At 39.3% G+C, this 27,529-nt stretch overlaps 1 protein-coding gene across 1 annotated transcript in view; it reads left to right on the forward strand.

Moving 5' to 3' along the window:
• Positions 1-14,497: 14,497 nt before the first annotated feature.
• The window catches only part of Hfm1 (helicase for meiosis 1), a 61,942-nt gene continuing 48,910 nt past the window's right edge, over positions 14,498-27,529 (forward strand). The window contains exons 1-10 of the mRNA XM_051198344.1: positions 14,498-14,589; positions 15,156-15,268; positions 16,331-16,637; positions 19,380-19,636; positions 19,919-19,966; positions 24,045-24,115; positions 24,542-24,674; positions 25,511-25,662; positions 26,410-26,487; positions 26,693-26,848. Coding sequence (XP_051054301.1) covers positions 14,519-14,589; positions 15,156-15,268; positions 16,331-16,637; positions 19,380-19,636; positions 19,919-19,966; positions 24,045-24,115; positions 24,542-24,674; positions 25,511-25,662; positions 26,410-26,487; positions 26,693-26,848 — 1,386 coding nt within the window. The 5' untranslated portion in view covers positions 14,498-14,518. The remainder of the gene's footprint in view (positions 14,590-15,155; positions 15,269-16,330; positions 16,638-19,379; positions 19,637-19,918; positions 19,967-24,044; positions 24,116-24,541; positions 24,675-25,510; positions 25,663-26,409; positions 26,488-26,692; positions 26,849-27,529) is intronic.

Consider the following 27,529-nt stretch of genomic DNA (forward strand, 5'->3'; position numbering starts at 1 on the left):
CCATGGGAAACATGTATTCTTTTTTTTTTTTTTAAGACAAGTTGTCTCTGTATAACAACAGCCCAGGTTATTCTGGAACTCACTCTGTAGACCAGGTTAGCCTTGAACTCACAGAGATCTGTATGTCTCTGCCTCTTGAGTGCTGGGACTAAAGGTGTGCATTACCACTGCCCAGCGAAACAGGAATCCTTGTTATGCCTATGTGAGCAACTTCTCTCTGTGCCCATCAGCTGACTCATGTAGTTGCAGTGGGCTAATGAGACCACTGCCTAGGAAAGCATACACCTGAAGAAGGAGATTCTAGTTTGCTTGCATCGTGAGCACTTTGAGTGCTAAAGCTCTTTTCTTGGTACCCCATGTCTTGGGTGGTGTGTACACCATGAGAGTTTATGGATCCCAGCACAGTGAGGCAAGAGTTAGATAGAATCTGGTTGAATCTCTGAGTTGGCAACTGAGAGTATAAGTTAAGCTTCACTTAAAGGAGTTTCAGAGAGAAATGACATGGTGGAGGCAGGGGATGGGGGTTGGGAGAGAGAAGGGGGAGGGAGAGAGAGGGGGAGAGAGAACAAAAGAGCTCGCCTCAACACTGATAAGCACAGCTATGTTTGCCAGGGTTTGATTGAGAGACCTTGGCTCAATGAATAAGATGATTGAGGATGATTTCCTCACATTGATGCCAGGCCTCCAAGTGCATGTGTGCACACTCATGCTCCTAAACACATGCAAAACACACATGCACACATATGACTGACACACTCATAAAAATGGAAAAAGGAGATATGTTTTCTCATGTTCATATCACATGTAGAAAGGAAGAACTCCTTTATTATACATACATGAATAGAGATATACCTTCATAAATATAGTAAAGCTTAAGTTTTCACTTTTAACATCTAATACTTCAAATATTTGATAATAATGAAACGAATAACATAATAGCCTTCACAATGTAATCTACTGTGCTAGGCTCTAGTTCATCCACACCATTTGAGGTGGGGATTGCTTCTTCTGTTTCATAGGTGAAGCGCTAATCTCCAACACCATCCAGGTATTGGCAGCACCCACACCCTTAGTCACAGCCTGTTTCTCCTCACAGTCCCTCTCCAATAACAAACTCAGTGATAAGTTAAAGCAAATCATTTGCTCCTTAAGTGTTACTCTAAGTCCAAGAGTTTCCAGGGTAACCTAAGACAGTGATGTTTCTGTGAGAAAGGACTTCCTTATGATCTCAGAGGAGGTCTGTTAATATTAATTTGTTTTTTGTTTTTCTCAAGACAGAATTTTTCTGGAGACAGGATTTTTCTGTATTGCTTTGAAGCCTGTCCTGGAACTCATTCTGTAGACCAGGCTGGCCTTGAACTCACAAAGATCTGCCTGCCTCTTTGCCTCTGCCTCTGCCTCTGCCTCCCAAGTGCTCGGATTGAAGGCATGTACCACCAACGCCCGGCCATTATCATGGATTTGTTAAGCACCTACCATGTGCACATTTTGGTTAACTTCATTTCAGATTAACCAAAATTGTAAGTCTTCCATAGTAGAATTTGGTTAACTTAACTTTCTTTTATAGGAAATCAAAATCTGCAAACTTCTCAGTCATAAATGGTATGGATTTCAGAAGATCTATTACATTGCTTAGGTCAAAAGTGAAGTAAGGTTTCTACTTATTTTCAACCCTTCCAATAACAAAAAATGGTCTGAGGACTTATAAGAAAATTATTTTAAACCCCGAGAGGAGACAAGGAAGCACACTGAGCCTGACAGAAGTGTACATAGATCCCAGCAGCGAGTATGAGCTGTTCCTGTGAATCCTGCAGATGGTGAGCTGAGACCCCAGGACCTAAAGCAACCCATCAAAGAAGGAGTCCAGAGGGAGCGGACTAACTCACCCATCTCCTAAGGTGCCAAGCTTAAAATATTAAAGATGAGGCAGTGCGTTAGAAAGGCCTCTGTAGCTGCTGTGAAGACGGGCTTTGCTCCAGGACTGTGGTTCAGAGCACCAAAGCTGGTTCCCTGCAGCGGTTTACCATATCCCGTTCCTCTGTTCTGGGAACACCATGATTAAAGGGCTACAGAATCACAGAAAACTCAGGCGCTGTTGATTCCCCCTCAAATATCACTCAGAGTTGGGCAAGACATACTTTAGAAATTAAAAAAAAAAAAAGATTTGTTGAGGTCACAAGTTTTAAAAAGACTATATATGTAAATGACTGCCTCTTTGTGACCTTATGGCTCAGATCATGTGTAGAAGTTATAAATACAGTACAGTGACATTAGTCATATTGCAAATGTACTTTTTTTTTTAAATGTTATGACTCTCTTATACAAAAGTTGTATGTTATGTTCTTCTGTTTATATAGATTATAGAAGCAATGGCCAACTGAACATTCATTGACTCTTTGTGCTGGAGACTGTATTGTGCCGTTAGGGCTCCATCCACCTCTCAGATTTAGGAAGCTTTCTGTCCTCTGTGGTCCTGTGGAGACTGAGCTTGATCCTGTCCTGGCTTCGACTACCCATGCTGTTGTACTGTTATTGTCTGGTTGTATATCCATCCCTAACAGGCACTGCTGCCCTCTGCACAGGCACTCATGGTTACTGCAGGATCTAGCTGGTAGAAACTGGTGCATCTCATTGTCTGAGTCAGATGTGGTACATCCCACTTGTCTCAGTGGCAGGAGTTCAGGCACATTGAAGCTCCTCATCCCATTCCTAGCACAGTGGGCCCAGCCTTAACTTCATTTGTACGGAGGATGAAAAAATGGATTTCAGTGAATTTCTGGCAATATTAGCCTGGGAAGAGTAGAGGGAGTAAACAGAATTGTTAAGATTACTTTATATATCTTGTTAATACAATTTATAGCCACTGGGGGTACCATGTAGAACGATCTTCAAAGTCCTGGGTTCGATCCCCAGTACTACACATGTGAACTAAATAAAAGTGAACTTTATTTATACTGAAGGTCTGGAACTGTATACATCATTTGCTATAAAACAGTCTAAAAACTTGAAAACTAAAATCTGAAACTAGTAATATACTTTACAAATTCAGAAAAATCTTTATTCCCAATTCCCATTATCTTTAAATAGCCAGGATTTCTAAATCTATGACTTTAATTTCCTGTCTCATCCTATCCTAAATCAATCAGTAGGATAAAACACAACATTTTTAAACTTTGCAAGATGTGGATAATATAAAGACAATAGTTGGGTGCAGTGACACATGCCTATAAATCCAGAGTCTGGGAGGCTAAAGCCGGAGGATTATTGTGAGTTTGAGCCAGGCTGGGCTACACAGTGAGATCAAAACCAAGCGGCAGTGCCACTGGCAATGTCCTGAAATGATGGCCAGGAAACAACCAGGGCCAATTCTTACCCGGAAAACAAAATGATTCTTGTTTTTATATTGTTGTTCTTTTTTTAAAGGCCTTTATTTTATTTTACGAGTGTTTTGCCTACATGTACATCTGTGCATGTGGATGAAATGCCTGCAGAGGCCAGAAAAGGGCATTGAACTCCTTGGGACCAGAGTTACAGCTAGTTGTGAGCTGCCCCGTGGGTGCTGAGAATCAAACCTGGGTCCTCTGGTACAACAGCCAGTGCTCTTAACTGCTGAGCCATCTCCCCAGCCCTCAAAAGGACTGTTATCAGGTAAGCAGAGCCCTAATGGGTTGGTGAGATGGCTCAGAGGTTAAGAGTACTGGCTGCTCTTCCAGAGGACCTGAGTTCAATTCCCAACAACTATATGGTGGCTCACAACCATCTGTAATGGGAAAATAAAATAAATAAGCACTTCTAGAAACATGGGATATTTGTATGAAAACAACAACAAAGACAAACTAAGTTTACTTCACACTGCAAAAAATTAACTCAAATGCTTGAAAGACCTAAAAGTGAAGCTGAATGTATAAACCTGCCAGAAATTACCGTGGAAAATATCTTTGCTAACTTGTGACTGGCAAAAACTACAAATCACAAAGTTAAACAATCATGAACCAAACTTTCTCCAAAGGAAATGTTTTCTGTTTTAAAGAAGAAAAGGAAGCCACAATGTAGGTGAAAGTATTCTTTACCAAACTCCTGTATCAAAGGACTGACGGGTATTCAGAAAAAAAGATTCAACAAAATCACAGCGTACTAGCAGCTTGAGTGTGTTGAGTAATGGAAAGATCTTTAATTTCATTAATTATCTGAGACATGAAAAGATGCCATTGCAACCATTAGAAACGGCCTGATCTACACAAAGTGAGTTCCAGGACATTTATGGCTGCCACACAGAGAAACCCTGTCTCAAAAAGGACAAAATGGGAAAGCTTGGCACTAAGAAATGATACTAGTTTGTCGTAGTTACTGTTCTATTGCTATTTAGACACACCATGACAAAGGTAGCTCTTAAAAGAAAGCATTTAATTGGGGGAATGCTTATTGCCTCAGAGGGTTAGTCCATTGTCATCATGGCTGGGAGCATGGTGTCCTGTAGCCAGGAAGGCATGGTGCTGGAGTACTAGCTGAGAGCTTTACATCTGATCCATGGGGCAGCAGATCCATCAAATCCTGATCCTGGGCATGGTGTGAGCTCTTGAAACCCCCAAACCCATCCCCCACCCCTGCAATACCTGATCTAACAAGGCCACGCCTCCTAATCCTTCTCGGTTTATCAACCAGGGTCTAAGCATGCAAGCATATGAGCTCATTGGGGACATTCCTATTCAAAACACCACACAGTTGAAAATTAACTGGAACATTTTACGCTTGAGGCAGGAATATGAAATTATATGGCCACTTTGGAAAACAACGTAGAACTTTCTTAAGGAAGTGTAGTGTACACTACTGAACAAGCATTCATTCTTCTCCAACATACGAACAAGAAAATGAAAACGTGACCATCTAAATACTTTTACAGAGCGGCTGGAGGGATGACTGGTGGGTAAAGACACCTGCCATCAAGCCTGACTTCCCTGAGTTTCATCCCTCAGACCCACATGGTAGTAGGAGAGAACTGACTCCAGCAAGCTCTTCTCTGATCTCCACACATGTGCAATGGCACATGTGTCCATCCCTCCCCACCTGCAAAAAAGAAACCTTTACAGTGTTATTCATAATACACCCAAATTGGAAATGTAAAGCAGTGAAAGGAAAACACACTGTAGTGTTTCCAGCCAGGCACTGAACTGGTCAACGATAGTAAAATGTACAACACGCAACAGCAGTCATCCAAAGGAGTAAGATGCCGGTATACAAACAATAGGATGAAGCTGACAATGACTAGGTAAAATGAGAGAAACCAGACCCAAGATGCAGACTCCATTAATAGAGAATATGAAATGTTCCTTATGGATAAGAGGCAGATCAGTGGTTGCTGGGGGGCCCAGGGCAGGCAGGGGTCCTGGAAATGCTCTGTGGTGTTTTCTATTAAGGTGGTGACTTCTTGACTCTATACAGGTATTATAACCCATTGAGTTGTATTTTAAAATAGATAACATCGACTTTATCCATAAATTTTTACAATTAAAAAATAGAAAGGCTGCAATCTACTTCTCACTCGGCAGTGGTTTTGACTTTGCAATTCTGGGTCTGCTTTCAGAAACCATGCTGATGAAAGCATGGACGGAGAGTGTTCATACCGTAAGGATGGAAAAATACAGCCTAACTCTCCAATGACCCCAGGAAGCTAGAAGTTTAAACCTTAAATTCCAGACCCTGCCCTCAGCCAGCAACTAGGCAAAAGGTCACATTCTTTGTTATTTACAATAGGACCTGTAAGTATGTGAGCTTTGTCACCCCACCCAGGAGCCTATGTAAATGCAGACCTCCAGGGCTATAGAAAGCTGATTGGTCTATAAAGCGTGGGCTTGGATGGTTTGCACAGTGTGGGCTCTGGATGCTATGAAATGATTGGTTTATGATGAGCGGGCTTTGTTGTAACCCTATAAAAACTGTCTCAATTCTGTACTCTCATGTTCCTCGATCCTCTACCCCTGCTTGGCATATGACTGTGGACCCCAGTGCACTTGGAATATAAAAGATCTCATGCTTTTGCATCAAGACCGCTTCTCTTGAGTGATTTGGGGGGGTGCCTTTCCTGAGTTGGGGCATGAGGGTCCACGCTCTGCGGGTCTTTCAATACTGCTAACAGAGTTCCTTGAACATTTGAAAGAAGACAGCTATTTCCTGAGTCTTTCCTCCTCTGTGTTATACACTGCGGAGTTCCATCCTCCAGGCCTGAGTTTTAGATACTATTTAAGCCTTTGGCTGCCTAGCTTTCCTATTTTCCCACGGTAGTTTGTCAATAGTCCTTACAGAACGACTTGCCCAGAGTTGAGTGCAACACTCTAGGAATTACCTGCAAAATCTTGCTCAAGAGGAGTATCAAAAGAAGAGCTGGGGCCAGATAAACAATGTGAGTTCTGGCTCTGCCGATGGCTACTCTTTTTAGTCTTTCTAATGATTTTATTTTAGTATTTTATGTCTATGGGCTTTGTGTCTACATATATACATGTGCGTCATGTGCACACCCGGTTTCAGCCAGAAAAAAGCATAGGATTCTCTGAATTGGTGTATCACACAGTTGTTAGCTACCCTATGGGTGCTTGAAATCAAACCTGAATCTCCGGGAAGAGCAGTGGCCAGTAGTCCTAACCACTGGGCCATCTCTCCAGGTCCCAACTTTTAAATTTATAGAATTAGCAGTATAATGAAGGAGTTTAAATTATTTGTTTCGCTTAAGTTTTTATTCCATTTTACAATCCAGAATGGAAAACAGATCATTTCTGAGAAATTTTCCCCCAGAGATAAGCTGTTTAGAAGTGTGGCCTGAAAATTGGTTTTGTGGATTGTGAGGGTTATTTGGCTTTGTGTCTGATCTGCAGAGGTATGCATTCTTCATTTTCATCACAATTCCTACCTCTTGGAGCTAGACTTCGCAGCAGCTTTCTGCTGTTAGCTCAGCTAAAGAGGACACAAAGCCATGACCTTGTGCTTTATACTGAGGTATGGAAGGGAAAACTCAAAGCATATGGTGACTTGGATGGGTGGTGGTGGAAAATAAAATATTAACACATTTCAGAGCTGCTTAGAGGCTGCTGTACCACATACATGTTTTATGTGATCTCCACCTATGACTTGTATGGTGGGCAAAGCTGCCACTTAGGAGTAAAGTCAAAAGAAAAAAGTACTTTGTATACTTTATTTAAATCTACCCTAAATAAACAGTAGATGTTGCAAATACAAAGGAACTCTTTTCAAAGTTTCAAAAACTTTTTTGTTTTGTTATGTGCTTTGGTTTTTAGATAGGGCTTCTCTATGATGCCTTGGTTGTCCTGGAACTTGCTCTGTAGACCAGGCTGACCTCGAACTGGGATCCACCTGCCTCTGCTTCCTGAGTGCTGGGACTAAAGTTGTGCACTACTACTACTGCCTGGCTTCAATTACCAAATACTTATAACAAGGATATTTTCTAACACACCTCTGTATAAAATGTCTGAATTCAGTTGTATAGTTTACAAGAAGCAATGCCACTTTTTCTTATTTTGCTTTGTTTGTTTTAAAGATTTATTTTATGTTTATTGGATTTTTGCCTGCATTCATGTCTATGAGAAGGTTTCAGATCCCCTGGAACTGGAGGTACTGACAGTTGTGAGCCACAATGTGGGTGCTGGGAATTGAACCCAGGTCCTTTGGGAGAGCAGCCAGTGCTCTTAACTACTAAGTCATCTCTCTAGGGTCTTGCTGTATAGTGACAGCTGGCCCAGAGCCCACTCTGGAGATGAGCCTGTCTTTGACGCCTGAGCACAGGGATTAAAAAAAAGCAAGTACCACCACAGGCATGTGAGCCACAGCATTTTACTGGAAGGCTCTCACTGGCTGCTTCCCTCACTCAGAGCAGGTGTGAGTAGAACAGGAAGTGTGAACATAGTTTTTTCCATATGGCAAAGCTTCTCTTCAGTTAATGTAATTTTTTCTAAGATGGAATATTTTAAATGTATAATTAATTAAAAACAGGGAGTTGATTAATAAACTACTGATCATACTTTATAATTTGAGAATATTCACCCCATGGGTGCTCAACATTAAGTTATTGTGCTTTCATGGTAGCCGGTCTCTTATTTTGCTTTTCTCTGGACTTCTATGGGCTTATTTCACATGGAATGGTTTGTCTCCTGGAATGTCTTCCTTCATCCTTTGGGGTGTGTTGCTGGCCACTTTTATTCCCACTTGCATTGGTCCTTCTGCTTGGGTATAAACCCATTCTCTGCCCATTTGGGTCAACCCCCTCAACCACTCCAGTTTAATGCTTTCTCATCCATCACTCAGGCGTGTACACACACTACTTATAAGAATTCTAAGATATTTCTCACTATTTATTCAATGAGAAAATGCTTGTAACTTGTTGAGTTGTCATTCATGTTCTTTTGGTGACACTGTTGTCTTCTAGGCCACTGATCTGAGGTACATAAAGTGGGTAACAATGGGGTTGTCTTTCCCCTACCAGCGTCAAAGAAACCAGCCGTTACTATGGGACTGTCACTTGTTGAAATCCTAACTTGTCCAGTGCTCCTCCCAATGACAGGGCCTCTAGCTTCCCAGATACACACCAGGGGAAGGGTTTGCTGTGTCCTTCTGTCCATCATAAATAGCAGCTCCTTCCTTCCATAAGCCAGGCCATCACCCAGTTGAGTTCATAGTTCCCACTTTTAAGGTGCCATCACACTCATCATGCTAAGGTTTGCATGTATGTCTCTGAGGCTCATGATTTGTCTGCATGGTGACTAGATGGAGGGGCTTCTGGGAAAGTTCTAGATACTTTGAGATATGAGGTCTCCTAGTTGGAGGAAGCCAGCCACTGGGTGTGGATCTTTGGGTATGGATCATCTCTACCCCATCATGGCCCAGGCTCTGTTTCGTGCCTTTTGCGACCTTCAACCACCGTACCTCCTTCTTGTAAGTTGGTTGAGAAGGTGTGTTGTCACAGCAGGGCAAAATGAATTAATATGCATGCTGACTGTTCATCGTCTGCCTGTAATCATGGAGACTGTTCATCATCTGCCTGTAATCATGGAGACTGTTCATCATCTGCCTGTAATCATGGAGACTGTTCATCATCTTCCTGATATCATGGTGACTGTTCATCTGCCTGTAATCATGCTGACTGTTCATCTGCCTGTATCACACAGCCTTTGCTTCAGCAGTGATTTCTGAAGCATCAGGTTTCTCCTTCGCAGAATTTGACTTTGAACATTTCTGTAGAGGAAGTTGAAAGAAAGCCCTCTGTTGACACTGCACCATCTCTTACTGCCTCCTAAGCTTGCAGCTTTCTGGTACATCTTCCTTAGGATCCTTGAACTGCTTTTGTTTGTTGTGTCTTTCCTCAAAGAAGCTAGCTTGTGTTCTTGTGTCTGGTGGGAGCCTTGGACAGCCAGAATTTCCAGAGATCCTTTTCAAATTTAGTTCTTCCCTTTCTCTGGTGGTGACTGATGCTGGCAGCTGTTTGTGAGAGAAATAGTCTATTTCTCTTGTGCTGGCTTTAGACATTCTCAGATAAAGATTACCTAAAATGTTAAAATGTCTTCTGTTTTAGGCACTGCACTTTGTCCATACTGTGACAAAAGTAAATAGGAGATAACTCATGCTTAAATACATTGTATCTCAACATACATCACAAGTGAAAAGTATCTATCAGCTGCAATAGCATCCCTCACTGGTCTCCCCTCTTCTTGGAAAGACTTCTAGGCAACTGTATTTATTGTACTTGCATCTTCATAAAATTTCTTACTTATGTTATTCTGTTTGTATCTCAAACTATCATTTTTCTAAGCAACACATAAACTACAAAATCTTGGTCACATTACTGTAAGAGACTGTGAACTACTTTGTCTTAAGTTAAAAGATAAAACAAAAGTCTTTAAAGCCTGAAGGAGGAGAGGTAACAGCCATGAGCCATGCGAGAACATAAATTAATATAAATGGATTAATTTAAATTATATCAGTTAGTTAGGAACAAGCCTAATCTGTAGACCAAGCTTTTGTAATCAGTAAGAAGTCTCTGTTATTTGGGAGCTGGCTGGTGGGACAGAGACAGATCCGCTACACACATCTGCCTGCATACCACTGTGCTCCTCACCATGATGATAATGGACTGAACCTTTGAAACTGTAAGTGAGCCCCCTCAATAAAATGTTTTCTTTATAAGTATTGCCATGGTCATGGTGTTTATTCACAGCAATAGAAAATCCTAACCATGATACCATAACATCAGACCACCCTTATTTTCTTTATTCTTTTATTTGATGATTTAATTTTTAGCTTTTACTCAAATGCTCATCTTTTCTTTTCTTACCCAAATCTGACAATAGGTAAAATTACTGCACTGGGCAAGGTGGTGCTTGCTTGTGACCTACTATTCAGAAGGTAGAGGCAGGCTGGTCAGCATTTCAATTTCATCCAGTTACCTAGTGAGTTAAGGTCAGCCTGGATTCTGTGAGTCCACATCTTAAAACAAACAAAGAAATAATAATAATAAAAAAGACTGGAATGATACAGGCAAATCTTAAAATAAATAAACAATTCTAGCTGTCACCCAAGGGAAAAACTTCAACATTTCTTGGTTCTTGTGTCAAAACACATGAAATTTTCGATATTAACTCTTTGTCTCTAACCAGAACTTAAGAGGAATAGCTATGTAACTACGAATATAATGGACACAAATTGTTTACAAATAATTTTTTAGGTTTTACTTCTGGTACAGCTATTGAATGGTATCATGGGAGAGCTTCTGTTAACATTTCAGGAGGCCTGTTATAAGAAGTCAGAATTTGGTGATGGTGGATATATGATCAAGAACCTGTGACATCATCTGCCATCTGCCTCAGCCACAGCCTATCTTGTCCCCATGCCTGCTTTCATCTTTTGAATTTCCCGTTCCCCTTAGTTTTTGTTTGAAACAGGCCTCTCCTTGGCACTAATCAGGAGAATATATATATATATATATATATATATATATATATATATATATATATTCAGTCTTAAGGATGAATGAAATTCTGACACATGCTACAAGGTGATGGATTTAGTGAGATATCCACCCCGCCCACATGGCAATAGGTGCAGGCGGGGTGGATATCTCACTACAATGGATCTTATAAACATGGGATTAAGTAACAAAAGCCAGACATTGAAGGACAAATATTGTATGATTCCAATAATACTAGGCATTTAGAGTAGGCAGGGTCATAGAGATAAAAAGTAGAATGGGGGAGCTGTGGGACAGGAAAGAGGAAGAATTACTGTTTAACATACAAAGTTCTTGTGAAGTGTACTGGCTAGTTTTATGTCAACTTGATACACACTAGAGTCATTAGAGAGGAGGGAGCCTCAATTGAGAGAATGCCTTCATAAGACTGGGCTATAGGCAAGCCTATATATTTTTTTTTAAATTGGTGATTGATGGGAGGGCCTAACCCATTGTGGGTGGTACCATCTCTGGGCTGGTGGTCCTGGGTTCTATAAGCAGGCCGAGCAAGCCAGTAAGCCCTCCATGGCCTCTGCATCAGCTCCTGCCTCCAGGTTCCTGCCCCACTTGAGTTCTTGTCCTGACTGCCTTCAGTGATTAACTGTGATGTGCAAGTGTGAGCCAGGTAAACCTTTCCTCCCCAAGTCGCTTTGGTCATGGTGTTTTAGCACAGTAATAGTAGCCCTGACTAAGACATGAGGGGATGACAAAAAACTCAGGCATTGACAATGGTAATAGTTATATGACTGTGAACTTGATACCAATCAATTGTACACTTATGAATGGCTGAAATCATGAAAATCATATATGTTTTACCATAATAAAAAAGGAAATGAAAGTTGGGGGGGGGATCCTGTAGGTGGGAGCTGGAGCAATCTGAAATGGAGTCTATCTTGCCAACCTGTGAGGAAGAAGGAAGGATCTTCATTTAAATATGACCAAGTTGGACACTTTTAGAGAATTTTCGTAGATTTATTTTCCTCTCAGGGATGTTTCTTCCTTACTTCTATTTCTGCAAGGGGATGAATAATTGTTTTCCTTCAATTTTCACCAGTTGCATTGGGAAGTGAGTGAACTCCAAAGTTAGAGGCTGGTTTGAATGATTTATTTCCAATATTAACTGCATCTTTTAATTTGAAAGATGGTTGTAATATTGGTACTTTGGTTGTAAAACTAATACTTTAGGATTAAGATTACTAAAAACAAAGTAAGCCATCCTTCATGGATTTTTATTAACTCCACCACTATCTTGATATTTCTTTTTCAAGTTTTCATGTTTGTATTGTGATGGGAAAGGCAAGGTTCTATAGAATCCTGCATTCTTAGATAAATTGAAAGTTTACTTTGAAGGAACATAGTAACCATTTGCTACTATGTTCATTGACAGGGAAAACTTGTCTATGCTCTTCTGTTGCTGGATGCCATAATGTATGACAAACAATGTCTTAGTGTGGGCTGCTATAACAAATTACCACAGAATGGATGACTTAAACAAATTCATGCTTACATCTCCAAGATTTAAGACATCTAAGTCCACATGCTGGCAGATTCAGTATCAGGTGAGAACCTTCCTTCTGATTCTCAGTGTATCTGGTTTGTTTGTCTGTGAGACAAGGTCTAATGCAGCCAGTGCAGGCTGGCCTCAAACTCAATCCTGCTTCAGCTCCCCAGCTGCAGGGGACACAGTCATGTGTCTCTGTACCCACCAAGTCTTCTGATCTATAAGTCCACAAATCTTACTCACAAAAGCTCCACTTAGACCTCAAAGGCCCCACCTCTAAATACCATCATATCGAGAATTAGATTTCAACATTTGAATTTTTGTAAACATCTGGTCCATAACAAATGTCTCCTATTTTGCTAAGATACTTTCCATCAATAGGCATAATGGATCCAGCTGCTGGAGAGATGGTTTGGTGCTTAGGAAGTGCTAGCTGTTCTTGCAGGAGACCTGAGTTCAGTTGCTAGCTAGCACCTACATTCTACCAGGAGGCTCACAATGGCCTTCGACTCTGGCTCTAGGGAGTCATTTTCTAGTCTCTGAGGGCACTGAATGAACATACATGTTTAATCTTAAGAAACAAATGAACAAACAAAAAAAACATGAATATGTGCCCAATGCCTTTGAAAGGAATGGTAATTCAGCCCTTTCTACTATGAATTGTTTATGGAACCAAGGTTTTTTTTTTTTTTATAACCAAGTCCATTTAAATGAAAACAAACAACATTTATAGACAATATTTGGGAATTTGGGCATCATTCTTTCCAAACTACTTCCTGCTGGTAAGGAGCGCTGTCATTGGGGTTCTAAGAAGATGCAGAAATCCTGGCTGTAGTCTGCAAGGCTGCTTTGTCCAGCTGTTTTTAATGTAGGATCACCTGGTACTCTGTTTCAGGCGGTCTGGCTTGATCAAGCCAGGTTTTTTACTCAAAAGAAATGTCATGCCAGACATTGGTGGTGCATGCCTTTAATCCCAGCACTCAGGAGGCAGAGGCAGGAGGATCTCTGTGTGTTCGAGACTAGCCTGGGCTACAAAGTAATTTCCAGGACAGCCAGGGCTACACAGAGAAACCCTGTCTCAACCGCTCCCCCAAAAGCCAGTCCCAAAGCCCCCACAACAAAAGAAATGAAAGTTAAGGAATAGTCCACTTATCAGTTTATGTTATTAAATAGTTAAATCCGGGAGGGTCCGTACCCCAGGGTTGGGGGGGGGGGAGGGTCCTGTTCCCAGGGTTGGGGAGAGGGTCGGGTTTCCAGGTTTACTGATGGCGGTGGGCGAGCACTGAAAACAATCACTGTTGCATGAATCAGCTGCTCTGGGGCGAGGGGAAGGGGGTCTGTCCATCCACTGCTCGGAGTTTGACTAAGCCAGCCTTGGGGGGAGCTTCCGGTGAATCGGTGCTTGGCTCAGGCGCTGCAGCCTGGATGAGCCGAGGGGTCAGGGGTCGCGTGGGCGGGGCTGAGGGTCAGGGGTCGCGTGGGCGGGGCTAGGGTCAGGGGTCATGTGTGAGGGCGCGGGTGTGGCAGCTCCTCTCGGGCGCCATCTGCTGGGCGGGCGCAGACTGCGCTGGACTCTTTTGCATTCCTGTCAGAACGGTGAGAGGCCTGGGGCGAGCAGGGCTGCCGCGGGGGGAGGGGGTGGAGGGAGGGAGGCAGGGGAGGAGTGAGGGGGTGGTGAGGGGGCAGGGGCGAGGGCGACCAGACAGGGGTGAGGGGGGCAGCGGAGAAGAGGGGGACTGGGGGGTGAGGGGGTAGGGGGGAGGGGTGGGGGAGAGGGGGACGGAAAACACACAAATGAGCAGAGAATAGTGTGTGCCATTGCTGAGGTGTTTCCAAGGAACATACCCAAGACAAAGTTAAAGCATTGTCTGTGATTATGTTTTAGAAAACATTCTGGGAAGTTAATGAGTCTCATTTGTTTGTCTGGAAATCACTTTTTATATCCTTGTAAATGAATATAAACAACTTTTTTTCTTGTATCTTGTAGATTTCACAAAGTCTGGTTTTCAACAATGCTGAAGTCAAACGATTGCTTTTTTTCCATGGATAATTTGTTTTTCAATAGTCCAGATGAAACTGAAAAGTAAGTGTACCTGAAAAAAAGGGTGATCTAATGTATAATTTTCAGTTTTATAATTTTAGGGACTTCTTTTAATAGTTATGGGAATAATCTAGAATATAGTAATGGTGAAATTTACATGTTGATAACCCATGATTATGGGTGAGGTATGCCACAAGTAATTTGTTGTATGTAATAGTTCAAATTCTAAAGTTTGAGTGAGGAGAAAATGAAGCTATCATTTACTTATTTATTTATTTAGTTTTTTTTTGAGACAGGATTTCTCTATAGCTTTGGAGCCTGTCCTGGAACTTGTTCTGTAGACAAGGCTGGCCTCAAACTTACAGAGATCCACCTGCCTTTGTGTCCCTAGTGCTGGGATTAAAGGCGTGCACCACCCTGCCTGGCTATCAAGCTATCATTTAGCTAGTGTATCCCTCCTGTGACACACAGGGAAAAGATGTCAAAAGTATTGGAAAATCAGGACAGAAAGTTTATTTATGGAATGTTTGAAAGTTTGTATTTGAGAAATGTTTAATAAATAAATGGTTTTTGATAGCCTGGCTTATTAACATATGTTTTCTGTGTAGCCTTCCAGTTAAGGAAAAATCACTGGATTGGTTTCTCCCTCCAGCTCCACTGATTTCAGAAATTCCAAATACTCAAGAGTTAGAGGAAGAAATTGAAAGTTGTAAACTATTAGGTAAATTGTCATGTTTCTTGTGAAGCCAAACTCATGCAGTTTATGTCTGTATTTAAAAATTACTAATATATTAAACTATAATTCCTTTTGTGTGTGTCCATCAAATCTCAAGCTCTAGAACATTCACCTCTATAAACACATTCACAGAGTGCATAATATATGTAGTGCATAAACAATACTGCATAAACACATTCACATTGTGCATAACACACTCTCACATGTTTGTGCTGCTGCTTTCTGAATAGGTTCCTCCTTCTATTACTAAAACTTTTGCTACTGCAATTCTGTTTTGTTCTTTACAAAAAGTAAAGCTTTCTGAGAGCCAGATATCTGAGTGTGCTCAGTGAAAACAAACAAGATGCAGAAGATTATCTATAGTTTCCAATTGCTTTAAACACTGTAAATGACGGAGCAGAGTGTGTGTATAGTATGCAGGAGAGCCCCGCAGCATCCCCAATGCTACAAAAGAGTTCATCCCACAACAAGTATGTTTCTATGTGATAATACTCAAAACTTAGTGTTTTATTATGACTCCTAATTTATACACAGTTGCATATGCATTTGCATATTTTTTTTAATGCAGGGCCTCATTGTGAGGCCTTGGCTAGCCTAAACTCACTATGTAAATGAGGCTGTCCTCTTAATCACAGAGGTCATTCTGCCTCTGCCTCCAGAAATAGCCATCTTTTATTTCATGACAATAGTAGTACAGATTATCTTATTATTATACCAAGTTTTTTAATTTTTGTAGTTATCTAGTAAGCTCTTTAGAAAAATTTTAATTTTGTTAATGTTTATTAAGTATTTGTGTGTATGGGGGTTACTATCACAGTGTTTGTGAGGTCAGAGGACAACTCGTAGGAGTCATTTCTCTCCTTCCACCATGTAGGTCCTGGGGACAGAACTCAGGGTTTCCATCTTGATAGATATTTTTACCCACTAAATCATGCCACTGGCCCCCATTAGAAACTTTTAAGTGAACTTTTCTGTCGTTACTTAGAAAATTTCTTTTCACAAAGAACATATAATATATTAATAATTAGTATATATATTTTTTTGTAGGCCAAGGAAAGATGCCAAAAATGTTAACATCAAATTTGAAGATCATTAATGAAGACAAAAATTGTATTTCACCACCACAAAATTTCAATTTTTCCTGTAATGTGCATAAACAGGATTACCTAAATTTAGGAGGATCAAGAAACAATGACTCATCCCGTGTTGCTGGCAAGCTGGTGTATGGCTCTTCTCAGAAATATAAAGTTCACATGGGCACTGAGAATTCACCTGTAAAGAATGGTCCTGGTGATTCAAAATTTCCTAACACTGCAGATGAGAGAGGGGAGAGTATATCAGCATTCAAAAAAAGGTAACTGATTAGTTAAATAATACTCTGAGCAAATCTGAAAAGAATTAAATTTAATAGGTGGGTGAGAAAAACAGGAGCAACAAATAGTTTATGTGGGAGATGCTATCAGGCCTGCAATTCTACTCACAGGAGTCTTAAGTTCTTGCCTTTCAGGCGCTTGAGACTGCCTGTGGAGGCGTGGACAGTGACTAAAACTAAGTCATTGAATAGAGGCATGGACAGTGACTAACAAAAACCAACTTACTGAATGTTAAGACTTACTGTGGAGGTGTGGATAGTGACTAAAATTAACTCATTGAATATTTTGTATAGTGGCTATTATTTTAACAACCGACATGGTTAAAGAAATATTCTCAAGCTTTTCTTATTGGTACCATTTACTACTTAAACTTTACTGAGAAATCTCGGTTTTTGCTTAGGTGCGTTATGTCTGTTAATACTTAGCTGTCCTGAAAGTTAAAGCTGAAAGCTAAAATATATCAGGCAGGGTGGGTCACTTGGTATTGGATAACCAGTTGGTTTGCCCTTGCCTGGGGACTATTTTTCCCATTCTCAGCATTCCTTAGTTGCCTGTAGTTCGTTGTGTACGGTTGAAGCCTGCTGGGGTTCCTCACTCCCAGATCTCTCTTAGCGTGTCTGTTGTTGTCCTTGTTCAGCTCATGTTTTAACAGTTACATTAGTGAGATTTTTATGGGTTGTAGCCTCTGATGTTCTTAGGAAACACAGTCTCACTACAAACTCCCTGATCCATTGGAACTGGACTCTACAACTCTGCATTTTGAATTGTTATAATTTTCTGCAATGGTCTCAGTAATCTGTTGCAGCCTTCTGAATAGAAACGGAAAAGTCAGAGGGCATGGAATGAATTATTTAGATCTCTCAAAGTCGCTAACTGCCAATACAGATTACTATATCCAGAAGAATTGTCTGTCATAATTGAAGGAGAGACTTTATACACTGAAAACAAATGGAAGAATCCATGTTCTCAGTTGGCACTATATAAGCGACTTGGAATTCTCTGCATAGGGACACAGACATGTTCATAAGGCTCTAGGGGATGGTAGAGGAAGAAGCTGTAGTACAAATTCTAGTTGGTCCTAATAATAAAAACCCAGGGTCAGATACCGAGGTAAATGCTGAAAGATCAGAGAAGTAAAGGAGCAGCCACTAGAGAGGCTTCTTACCTCTCCCAAATCCTTAGACTGAAGGGGGTGAGCTCCTGTCTCCTCCTCCTTTACATTCCTCTCTCTGTCCAGCCATATTCCTTCCTGTTCCACCTCCCTAGTGCTGGAATTAAAGTGGGTGCCACCACTGCCTGGCCTCTATGGTTGACTGGTTGCTACCTCTGCTCTCTGGTCTTCAGGCAAGCTTTATTTGTTACAGCACAAACAAAATATCACTATAGGAAGCAGCTGGGCTTTATCTGCCTCATGCTCCCAAGTCTTGATAAAATAGAACAATAGAGACTTAGTTAAAAACAACATGAATTAAATGGCATCAGAGATCAAAAATCTCACAAACACCTACTGAAATTCCATCCAAACACCGATGAATGCACAATGAAACATTTTCTAAAGTAGGACACAAAGCACATCTTCATAAATGTATGAAACTTGAAATAATTTCTTATATTCTACCTGACCACAATAGAGTAAGACTACAATTCAATAACAAAAGAAACTAAAGAACATACACAAACTCATGGAGATTGAACAGCATACAAAACATTCCTGAATCAAATGACGGGGTTCAAGCAGAGGGTTTTTTGTTTTGTTTTGTTTTGTTTTGTTTTGAATTAGGGAAAGGGATCATAAAAAGAGGAAAGGGAAGGGGGGAGACCAGTCTCCAGAGACAGGAGCAGCAGGAGAGAGGGAGGGGGGGTGAGACACAGACAGAGAGAGGGAGAGAAAGAAAAAGAGAAGGATGGGAGGTGGGCATGGCCCTTTTAAAAATGGAACATAGTGAATGAATGCAGATGGTGCTCTCAGTGGCTGCAGCTGAGGGCATAGCCTGTCGGAACCCCAAGGACAGACAGTACAGATGCCTGAATACTATCAGCGGGGATCTACATAACACCTTTATAGTTTATTAGACTTATGTGAAACTCATAATAACTTTAAAGTCACACAGATAGAAAATGGATGAGCTTTGTACTCAGGTCCAGATTTGTCTGGTTCCAGTCGTTGATTTTAACCAGGATCACAGTGTAGTGTGTGCAAGTCACCCTATGGCATAAGTCAGTTCTCATTCCCAGGATCATTTTATAATGGGTTCTGTTTATCACCTGTCTGCATTTGGAGTTTCTGTCTTCAATGATAGAATTGTCAGCAGTTGAGTAACTCTACAAGTTATGAGGGCCAGTTCTGATTGAGTGGCTTTGTTTGTAGACCATAAAAAGCCTGTGGCTACCAGGAGACAAGGATCACTGGAGCCATCTTGGAAACAAGCTGCTTTAAAGTCTTAGATGAGTTTTGGAAAAATGAAGATAAAGACATTAGTGGTAATCTGTAGTTATGGACATTTCTGGCTATTACAAACAATGCTGCTATGAACATAGTTGAACAGATGTCCTTGTTGTATGAATGTGCATCCTTTGGGTATAAGCCCAAGAGTAGAATTGCTGGATCTTGAGGTAAACTGATTCCCATGTTCCTGAGAAACCACCATTCTGAGGATATTTTGTGCTAGCTTTTAAGCAAATGTTAGAAGCCTAAAATATGTGGTGGTTTATTTTTTTTTCAGATTATTTAGAACATGTGACAATATACATGAATGTGATTATGGAAATATAAACTTAGATTCCCATATCAGCTCAGCAAAACTTGCCCAGACAAAAATAAGCAAAGAGAAATCATGGAACTGTGGCAGTAGTAAGCAGAAACTTCAATATTCTACAAATAAATTGAAAGCAAATGATGCCTTTTCTGCTTCTGAAACTGGAGAAAACATATTCAAAGTACCATCCTTTTCTGTTGCATCTCAGCCGCATGACATTCAAGGTAATTTCTTATTCAGTTGCTTATTTGTGTGCTTTTATTGAAAATACAGACCAGTTTGCACTTCTTAGCATAAGGAAGAATAAAAATAAATTTCTCTCTCTGTGTACAATTTATGCATTTCTTTATTGTTGCATTATTTTGTAGCTTTATCTCAATATTTTTAACTTACCTCTCAGTAAAATGTTATACAAATTTTATTGGAGATGTTTTATGGAAATGGTTAAAAATATCCATATTATCCATAGAAATATATAGTATCTTTTTTTTCTTTTCTTTTTTTAGGTATAACCCCAAATGGCTTAGGTTCTTTGAAGGCTGTCACAGAAATCCGTATCCTTTTTTTTTTTTTTTTAACAGTAGCTACTTTACGTTTATGAAATTGTATATTTAAGATATTTTGTTTCACTGCATTCCTGTGTGTTTATTTTGGTAAGCACAGTAAAAGATGGAAAAGTAAATCTTTTGGGTCATGTAAGCGATACATTGTATGATTGCCAGTGTTACTTCAAGCATGGCTTGAGAATTGTTTTCAGTCTGACAATATAAAACAGAAATCAGATTTGTAGCTTTGGAAGAACTTGATACATTTACTTAAATATAGATAATTTCTTTTGGTAGAAAAGAATACAGATATTGGATTAAGTCAAATAGGGGAACGCAAATGTTTTGTGGATTTGAGGACTTTTGAAGGGAGTTTGAGACAGGGTTTTTCTTTGTAGTTTTAGAACCTGTCCTGGAACTCACTCTATAGACCAGGATGGACTCAAACTCACAGGGTTCGGCTTGCCTCTGCCTCCCGAGTGTTGGGATTAAAGGTGTGTACCACCAAAGCCCAGTCGGTTATAAATAATCAAATTTGTATGCTTGGGCATTTCTAATGTGAATACTTGAGTGTATTTGGAATAGTCTGGTCTGGTGGCAATACCCCCTTTACATATGAAAAGCAAAAAGTAAATTTCAGTTATTGAGCAATGTCTTTATTATTTTTCTATTGCTGAGATGAAACACCATGGCCAAAGGAATTTATAAAAGAGAGCATTTACTGTGGCTTACAGCATGGCAGAGTGGCAGGAGGTGTGTTGGTTGGAGCATCTCAGAGTTCACATCTTGATCAGCAAGTGGAAGGCAGAGAGAGAGCCCAAGAAAACCTCAAAGCCCACCCCCAGTGACACATCTCCAATAAGTCCACACTGCCTAACCCTTCCTGAACAATACCACAAACAGGGAGCAAGTCTCAGAATCCAGTAAATGCTAGATTGGCATGGTAGCCTGACATGGGACAGGCTAAAGAGGCAGAGACAGGGTCACCAGAGCAGGTTAATTAGCTAGAATAGCTTGAGACAGCAAGCTCCAGTGTTAGCAAAAAGGCTGCCTCAGTGTATGAAGTAGAGCTCAGTGTATGAACTAGAGAGCTAAGAACTGAGGTCAACTTCCGGAGTTTGAAAGAAAATGGCTCCCAAAGGTGTGGCTTGGTTGGAGGAAGTGTGTGATTATGAGGGTGGACTTTGAGGTTTCCTATGCTTAAGATACTGCCCAGTATCATAGACCTTACATCTGAACCAAGATGTAAAGAGTCTCACATGTCTGCCAGTACCATGTCTGCCTGCATGTTGCCATGTCCTGCCATGATGATAATGGACTGAACCTCTGAACTGTGAGCCACCCCAATTAAATGTATTTCCTTTGTAAGAGTTGCCATGGTCATGGTGTCTCTTCACAGCAGTAGAAACCCTCACTAAGACACATGTATGTATTTGCACCAGTAGAAGGGGAACATAAGAAATAGTTTAATAGTAGCCAATTAACTATTGTCTAGTTGGTTCTAAACATCCCATCTCTGAGGACTAGCTTTCATAGTACCAGAAAGTACCAGGCAAGCTTCCAGAAGAGGGAGCAACCAGCTGCTCTCTAATTGGACTTTAGATCTGTTCAATAAGAGGGAACTCATGCTGGTACTAGAAAACTCACAACTCAATGTCACTAGTGCCAAGACTACTGTCTATATTTTATAGACAGTATAAATTGGTTAATTTTTTAAAAATTTTATATATTCATAATAACTTTGTTATTTTAAAGAATGTGTCCAAAGTAAAAGAACACATATATTTGCAGATTCTTTCTCAGCATGTTACTCTAATTGATTGCTCTGGCTGGAGTACTGACATCTTCAGTTGTGCAGAAACCTCCAGTATGACAAATAATTGCAGTAGTGCTGCTGCAAGTTTATGGAACAAAGGAAAATTCTGATTTTGAGTGTTCACAGTGATGATAGATGATATATTTAATGGCTGAGGTTTATCGTGCACTGGGAGACAGAGTCTGCCTGTACTCTGAATCAGAGATTCAGTTTTGTGAATATAAATTGATGCAGATATATCTAATGAGAGAGAAACCAGCATGATAGGCCACTCCTAGGCTTGTTATAAATAAATATTTTATATGGAAAAACATTCCTTGGGGGAAAAATGTGATTCTTTAAAAAGCCGATGGACTCTAAATTTGTCACATATTTTCAAATATATTTTTAAAAGTTTTTATTTTCACATGTGTGCATGCTTGTCTGTATGTATTATGACAATATTATAGCATGTTGAAAGTAAAATGAAGATTTAGAAATTAATCATTTGGCTTAATAAGTGCAAACCTACATTAAATGAGACACTGTGCTGACCTTGTGGAATGTGCCAATTAAGAAAAGGGAGAGTGGGCCCATGTCTTTGAGCTCCTGTTATTACAATGGAAGGTGGGGGTGAGGTAATCTGAACAATAGTAACTGTGTGAAAGTAAGTCAGATGATGTTTGAGACGGTGATGAGTGTTATGGGGAAAAAGAATGTAGGGTAGGGTAAAAGAATTTCAATGGAGACTGCCAGAATCGAAGGCTCAAGATACAGAATTTACTAAAATGAACAGGGCCAACTCTAAGATGGTGAGAAGTCAGCAATCAGATGAAGGGACAGGGAAACTGGAGGGGAGTGAAGCATAAAGGCAGGGGAAAGATGCCCTGGCAGGCCATGGCTGTTGCTTTTGAATAGTACAGGAGAGGAGTGTGAGGTTACAGGAACAGAGGATCTGAAACCAGAGCAATAAAGCTGGTGGGAGATTGGAGGGAGATAGGTTGAAGGGCCTTGGAGGGAAAGGGAGAAATTTAGACAGAAAAGTGGTATAATTTGTTTTAAAAGTTTTAAAAAGCATTACTACAGCAACCCATGAGTATTTAAATACTTCCTAAAAGTAGAGTTCCTTCAACTATATATTTTCAAGTTTTTATTTATTTTCATTTGCATGTATGTGTGTGTACCTGTGTGAAGGTGTCCTTAGAAGCCAAAAGAAGGCAATGGATCCCTGGAACTGGACGGCAGGTGTTTTGTGAGCTGTGTGATGTCGATAGGACAGAATTCAGGTTCTCTGCAAGAGCAGCAAGTACCCTCAACTACTGAGCCATTATTTCTGTCCCCAATAAATCCTAAAGGCCTCACTTGTGGGAAGGAATTCTTTTTTGTAGTGTCTGAGATCTAGTAATGCATTTTGCATATGGTGCTAATAACTGTAGTTGACCAATTGCAACTTTGTACGAAGAGTGCCATTAAAATATTCCTGAATCTGGCAGTAGAATCTCACCCTGGAGAATGGGGTAATTATTTACTATAATAGTAATAGTTTTAAACTTTCTAACAAGGGAAGTGTAATTCAAGTTCATTTACTGAGCAAATATACTGATAATTATAATTAATACAAATAATATAAAAATGCAGACATTCAAGATTAACTGACCAGAACATCACTATTAATGAAACCCAGGCAAAATCAGTTAATAAATGAAAATTTGAACATTAAAGACAATATAAAAATTAAGTTTCTTAGTCAACACAAGTAAGGAAAAACAGACTAAAATAGTTCTAATAGGCATGTCTCCATATATTCAAATCTGTTTCATCATATTTAGCTCTCAAGTTTTATTCCTTATATAACCTTTTGTTTTCCCACAGGGATTTGTCAGTTATTTTTAGGGAAACAAATGTGGAAGCAGATTAGAATAACTTCCATTATTTTTTTAATTAAAAAAATCATTATTTGTATGTGTGTTTTGCCTGCACGTTGAACCACATGTGTGCCTGGTGCCTGACGACATCAGGAGATGACATCAGATTCTGTGTAACTATGGCTATGTGCCACTATGTGGGTGCTAGGACTCAAACCCATGTTCTCTGAAAGAATGAGTGTTTTTTTAACTGCCTGCATGTCATTGCTCCAGTTCCCTTACATTAATTCTTAAGATGTTGAAATAGCAAATGTTAAAACATTATCATTGGATACTGTGAGAGTCAATAGCATTAAAACAGAATTTTTAAATTAAAAGTAAACATTCTTAAATTCTGAAATATTTAATTCCTTAATGTTCTTCTAAGCGGCAAAATTTAGAAGTATATTCAAAGAATTCCCTTACTTCAACTATATACAGTCCAAAGCCTTTGATGATGTGAGTATCATATAATTACTTTTCTTTCTCTCCTCACTAACTGTGGCTCTCTGAGAAGAGGGAAAAGTCACTACCACATTCAGTTATTAGTACATTTCAGGAGATTAGGGGATGCTTGTCAAAGAGAACAGCAAGTCACAAGGGTGGATCGACTTGTATTTATTAAATTCATAAGAATTTCTCTTAAGGGTAAAAGAATGATTTTCTTTTAGGTCCAGCATTCATTTTGACAAAACAGCATGATATGACACAATGTGTTGTTTAGAGGGTGAAATTTCTAGAGCAGGGCCACACTTAGGAATTGTAGAGGTAAACATAGTTGAAGCAATATTCCTAATCTTCTTAAAGCACATTTTTCCAGGATATTGAGAATTTATATAAAAAAATTCTACATATTAATGATCAAGCTGATTTTGTATCTTTTAGCTTCTTTACACAGATAGGAATTTTGTGATTTGTGCCCCCACTGGTTCTGGGAAAACCGTCGTGTTTGAACTAGCGATAACTAGATTGTTAATGGAAGTACCATTGCCATGGATCAACATGAAAATTGTTTACAGTAAGTATATATTGTTAAAAATGCTAATTAGTTATAATCAGAGAGTAAGACAGAAATAAAGTTATTTCAACTCAGAGCATGGGAATTATATTATTTGATAGCTTGGTAGCTATACATCAGAAATTTTATTAATTTATCTGGACATATTGACAAAAACTTTGGCAGTGAGCACTGTGCACCTACAGAGTCTCCTTTTTTTTTTTTTTTTTTTTTTTTGCTTATGTGTGTATGTGGCACTAGACATTATTGAGCTCAGGGTCTTGCACAAGCTAGCAAGCTAGGTAAGAACTCTACCACTACCACTTAGCTGTAACCCTAGCACTCTGTACACTTTAATAAAGACATGCCACAATTGATTGTATCTGTTACATTAAAATTGAAACACCTTTTCCTAGAGTTGTACATTAAAAAATAATATTTGAATTGAGGATTTGAACTTTACATTAAAAAAAGAGGACAGACAAAATGAACAAATAATCATATATCTTATAGTTCTAGAATTCTTCTTTTTTGGGTGCATATTTCTTAAAATTCCCCAAAGTAGTGTATGTACACAGTCTAAAAGAAATGACTAATCACAAAAGACTTCCTATGAAAAAGCAATAATCACTTGTTCCACCTCTCCCCATCTTTAGATTCCTTGAGCGATCACTTCTGTTTCAATTTTTAGTTCTTCTTAGTGATCACTTTTTTAGCTTACTATGTTTGTATATTTAGCTTTTACTTTATCAATTTTATGCAGCAATTAGTGTGTTTTTATACTAACTTTATTAATTAGAGCTTGAGAAAACAAATTTAAAATTACAATGGTATTCAAAAGAAATATATTATTTTAGTGGCACCAATAAAAGCTCTTTGTAGTCAGCGGTTTGATGACTGGAAAGAAAAGTTTGGACCAATGGGCTTGAATTGTAAAGAACTTACTGGAGATACAGTAATGGATGACTTGTTTGAGATTCAACATGCCAATATAATTATGACAACTCCAGTAAGTATTATTTTTATTTCATTATTTACTTGAAGATATTTATTTATCTCCATTAAGAAAATTTGTTAAAAGAAAATATAAAGTACAGCATGTATTTGCAGTGTAAACAAATTACCATAGAAACATTTAATATTCAGGATATTGGGGAGAGTGTCCATAGATAAAAAGTGGAAAAGAAATGATCACATATATGAACAATGAGTAAAGCAAACTGATTTGTAATTGTGGACAATCTATAACCATGGCTTTTCCTTGTATTCATTTGTCCAAGTATGTATTAGAGAAGTAATACCTTGGTAGGGTTTAAAAATATATAATTAGTAGGCGGGAGAGATGGTTCAGTGATTAAGAGTCTTGGCTGCTCTTCTGTTGGATCTGACTTTGGTTCTCAACACCCTCCAGTCTCAGGAGATCCCATGTCCTTTTCTGGTCCTCACAGGCGCTACATGCATATGCTGTACAGACATAAATGCAGGTAAAACATCCACACACATCAAATATGCAGAGTGTAATTAGATTTTGACTCGTGATTATTTCAAAGATCAAAGACCTTGTGTTTTAAGACTCTTAAAATCATTTAAGTAACTTTTAATCCTCAACTCTTTGATGGAGATTTTAAAGAATCAAGTAAAACAATGCACTTTGTTTGTAATTATGTGTGATAAGATTTGTCATAAACAATACTTGTGTCTTAAACAATACTTGTAATTCCTTATTAGAATAAACTACTTGTACTTTTTTCTGTAGGAGAAGTGGGACAGCATGACCAGGAAGTGGAGAGACAACTCTTTAGTCCAGCTGGTCCGGTTGTTTCTCATTGATGAGGTAGTGAACACATTCACTTTCAGAGATAAACATAAAGTGATATTTAAAATGGATAGAAAGAAGTGACATTTTCAGTAAAATAATGTTTTTGGGCCTTCAAAATTGAAAATGCTTATTTTTACAAAGAAAAATATTAAGATTGCATTTTTAATTGATTAGATTTTTAGTTTTATACCTAATGATTCTCTCTTGATTTCTTACCTAGGTGCATATTATAAAAGATGAAAACCGTGGCCCAACTCTTGAGGTTGTTGTTAGCAGAATGAAAACTGTACAGTCTTTATCTAGGGCCTTACAAAATGCTAGCCCTATCCCTATGAGATTTGTGGCTGTATCTGCAACAATTCCCAATGCTGAGGATGTAAGTCCTAATCTTCACTTGCTTGATTTTATTATCTATGGAACATTTAATCAATTTTACCTCAGAGAAGATGGTATTTTCTGTCAGTCATTTAATTTAGTATATGGAAAACGTTAGTGCTAGATTTCATTGGCGTAACAAAGTTATGGCCATAAACTTTAATAAAAATATTTTTAGTAAAAATCTGTTATGTGCTTTTATCTAAAGCTCATAGTTTTCACTTATTGCGGATACCTTGTAACTTGGATAGTAATGTGTGTCATGAGATGACTTTCTTTCTTTCTTTCTTTCTTTTTTTTTTTTTTTTTTTTTTTTTTTTTTTGAGACAGGGTCTCTCTGTGCAGCCCTGGCTGTCCTGGAACTTGCTCTGTAAACCAGGCTGGCCTCAAACTCAGAGATGTGCCTGCTTCTGCCTCCCTAGTGCTAGGACTAAAAGCATGCGTACCACCCTGGCTAGAATGAGCTGACTCTTAATTGTATTTCAGAGTGGGGAGGGAGGAGTAATGGCCAAAGTGCCTATCCACTTTCCCTCAGTTCTCTGTGCCTGTATTGCAGTATACTAGTGACTGTTTTAAAAGGGCAGCTGTGTGGACTTGTCCTTGTATAACCAGGAGAAGGATTTCATAGTTATTGGGACATGGGTGTGTAGACCGAGTTATTTGTGGTATTATGCTTTCTATA

The sequence above is a fragment of the Phodopus roborovskii genome, unplaced genomic scaffold, assembly GCF_943737965.1.
Source record: "Phodopus roborovskii unplaced genomic scaffold, PHOROB, whole genome shotgun sequence".
In the NCBI taxonomy this organism is placed as follows: Eukaryota; Metazoa; Chordata; class Mammalia; order Rodentia; family Cricetidae; genus Phodopus; species Phodopus roborovskii.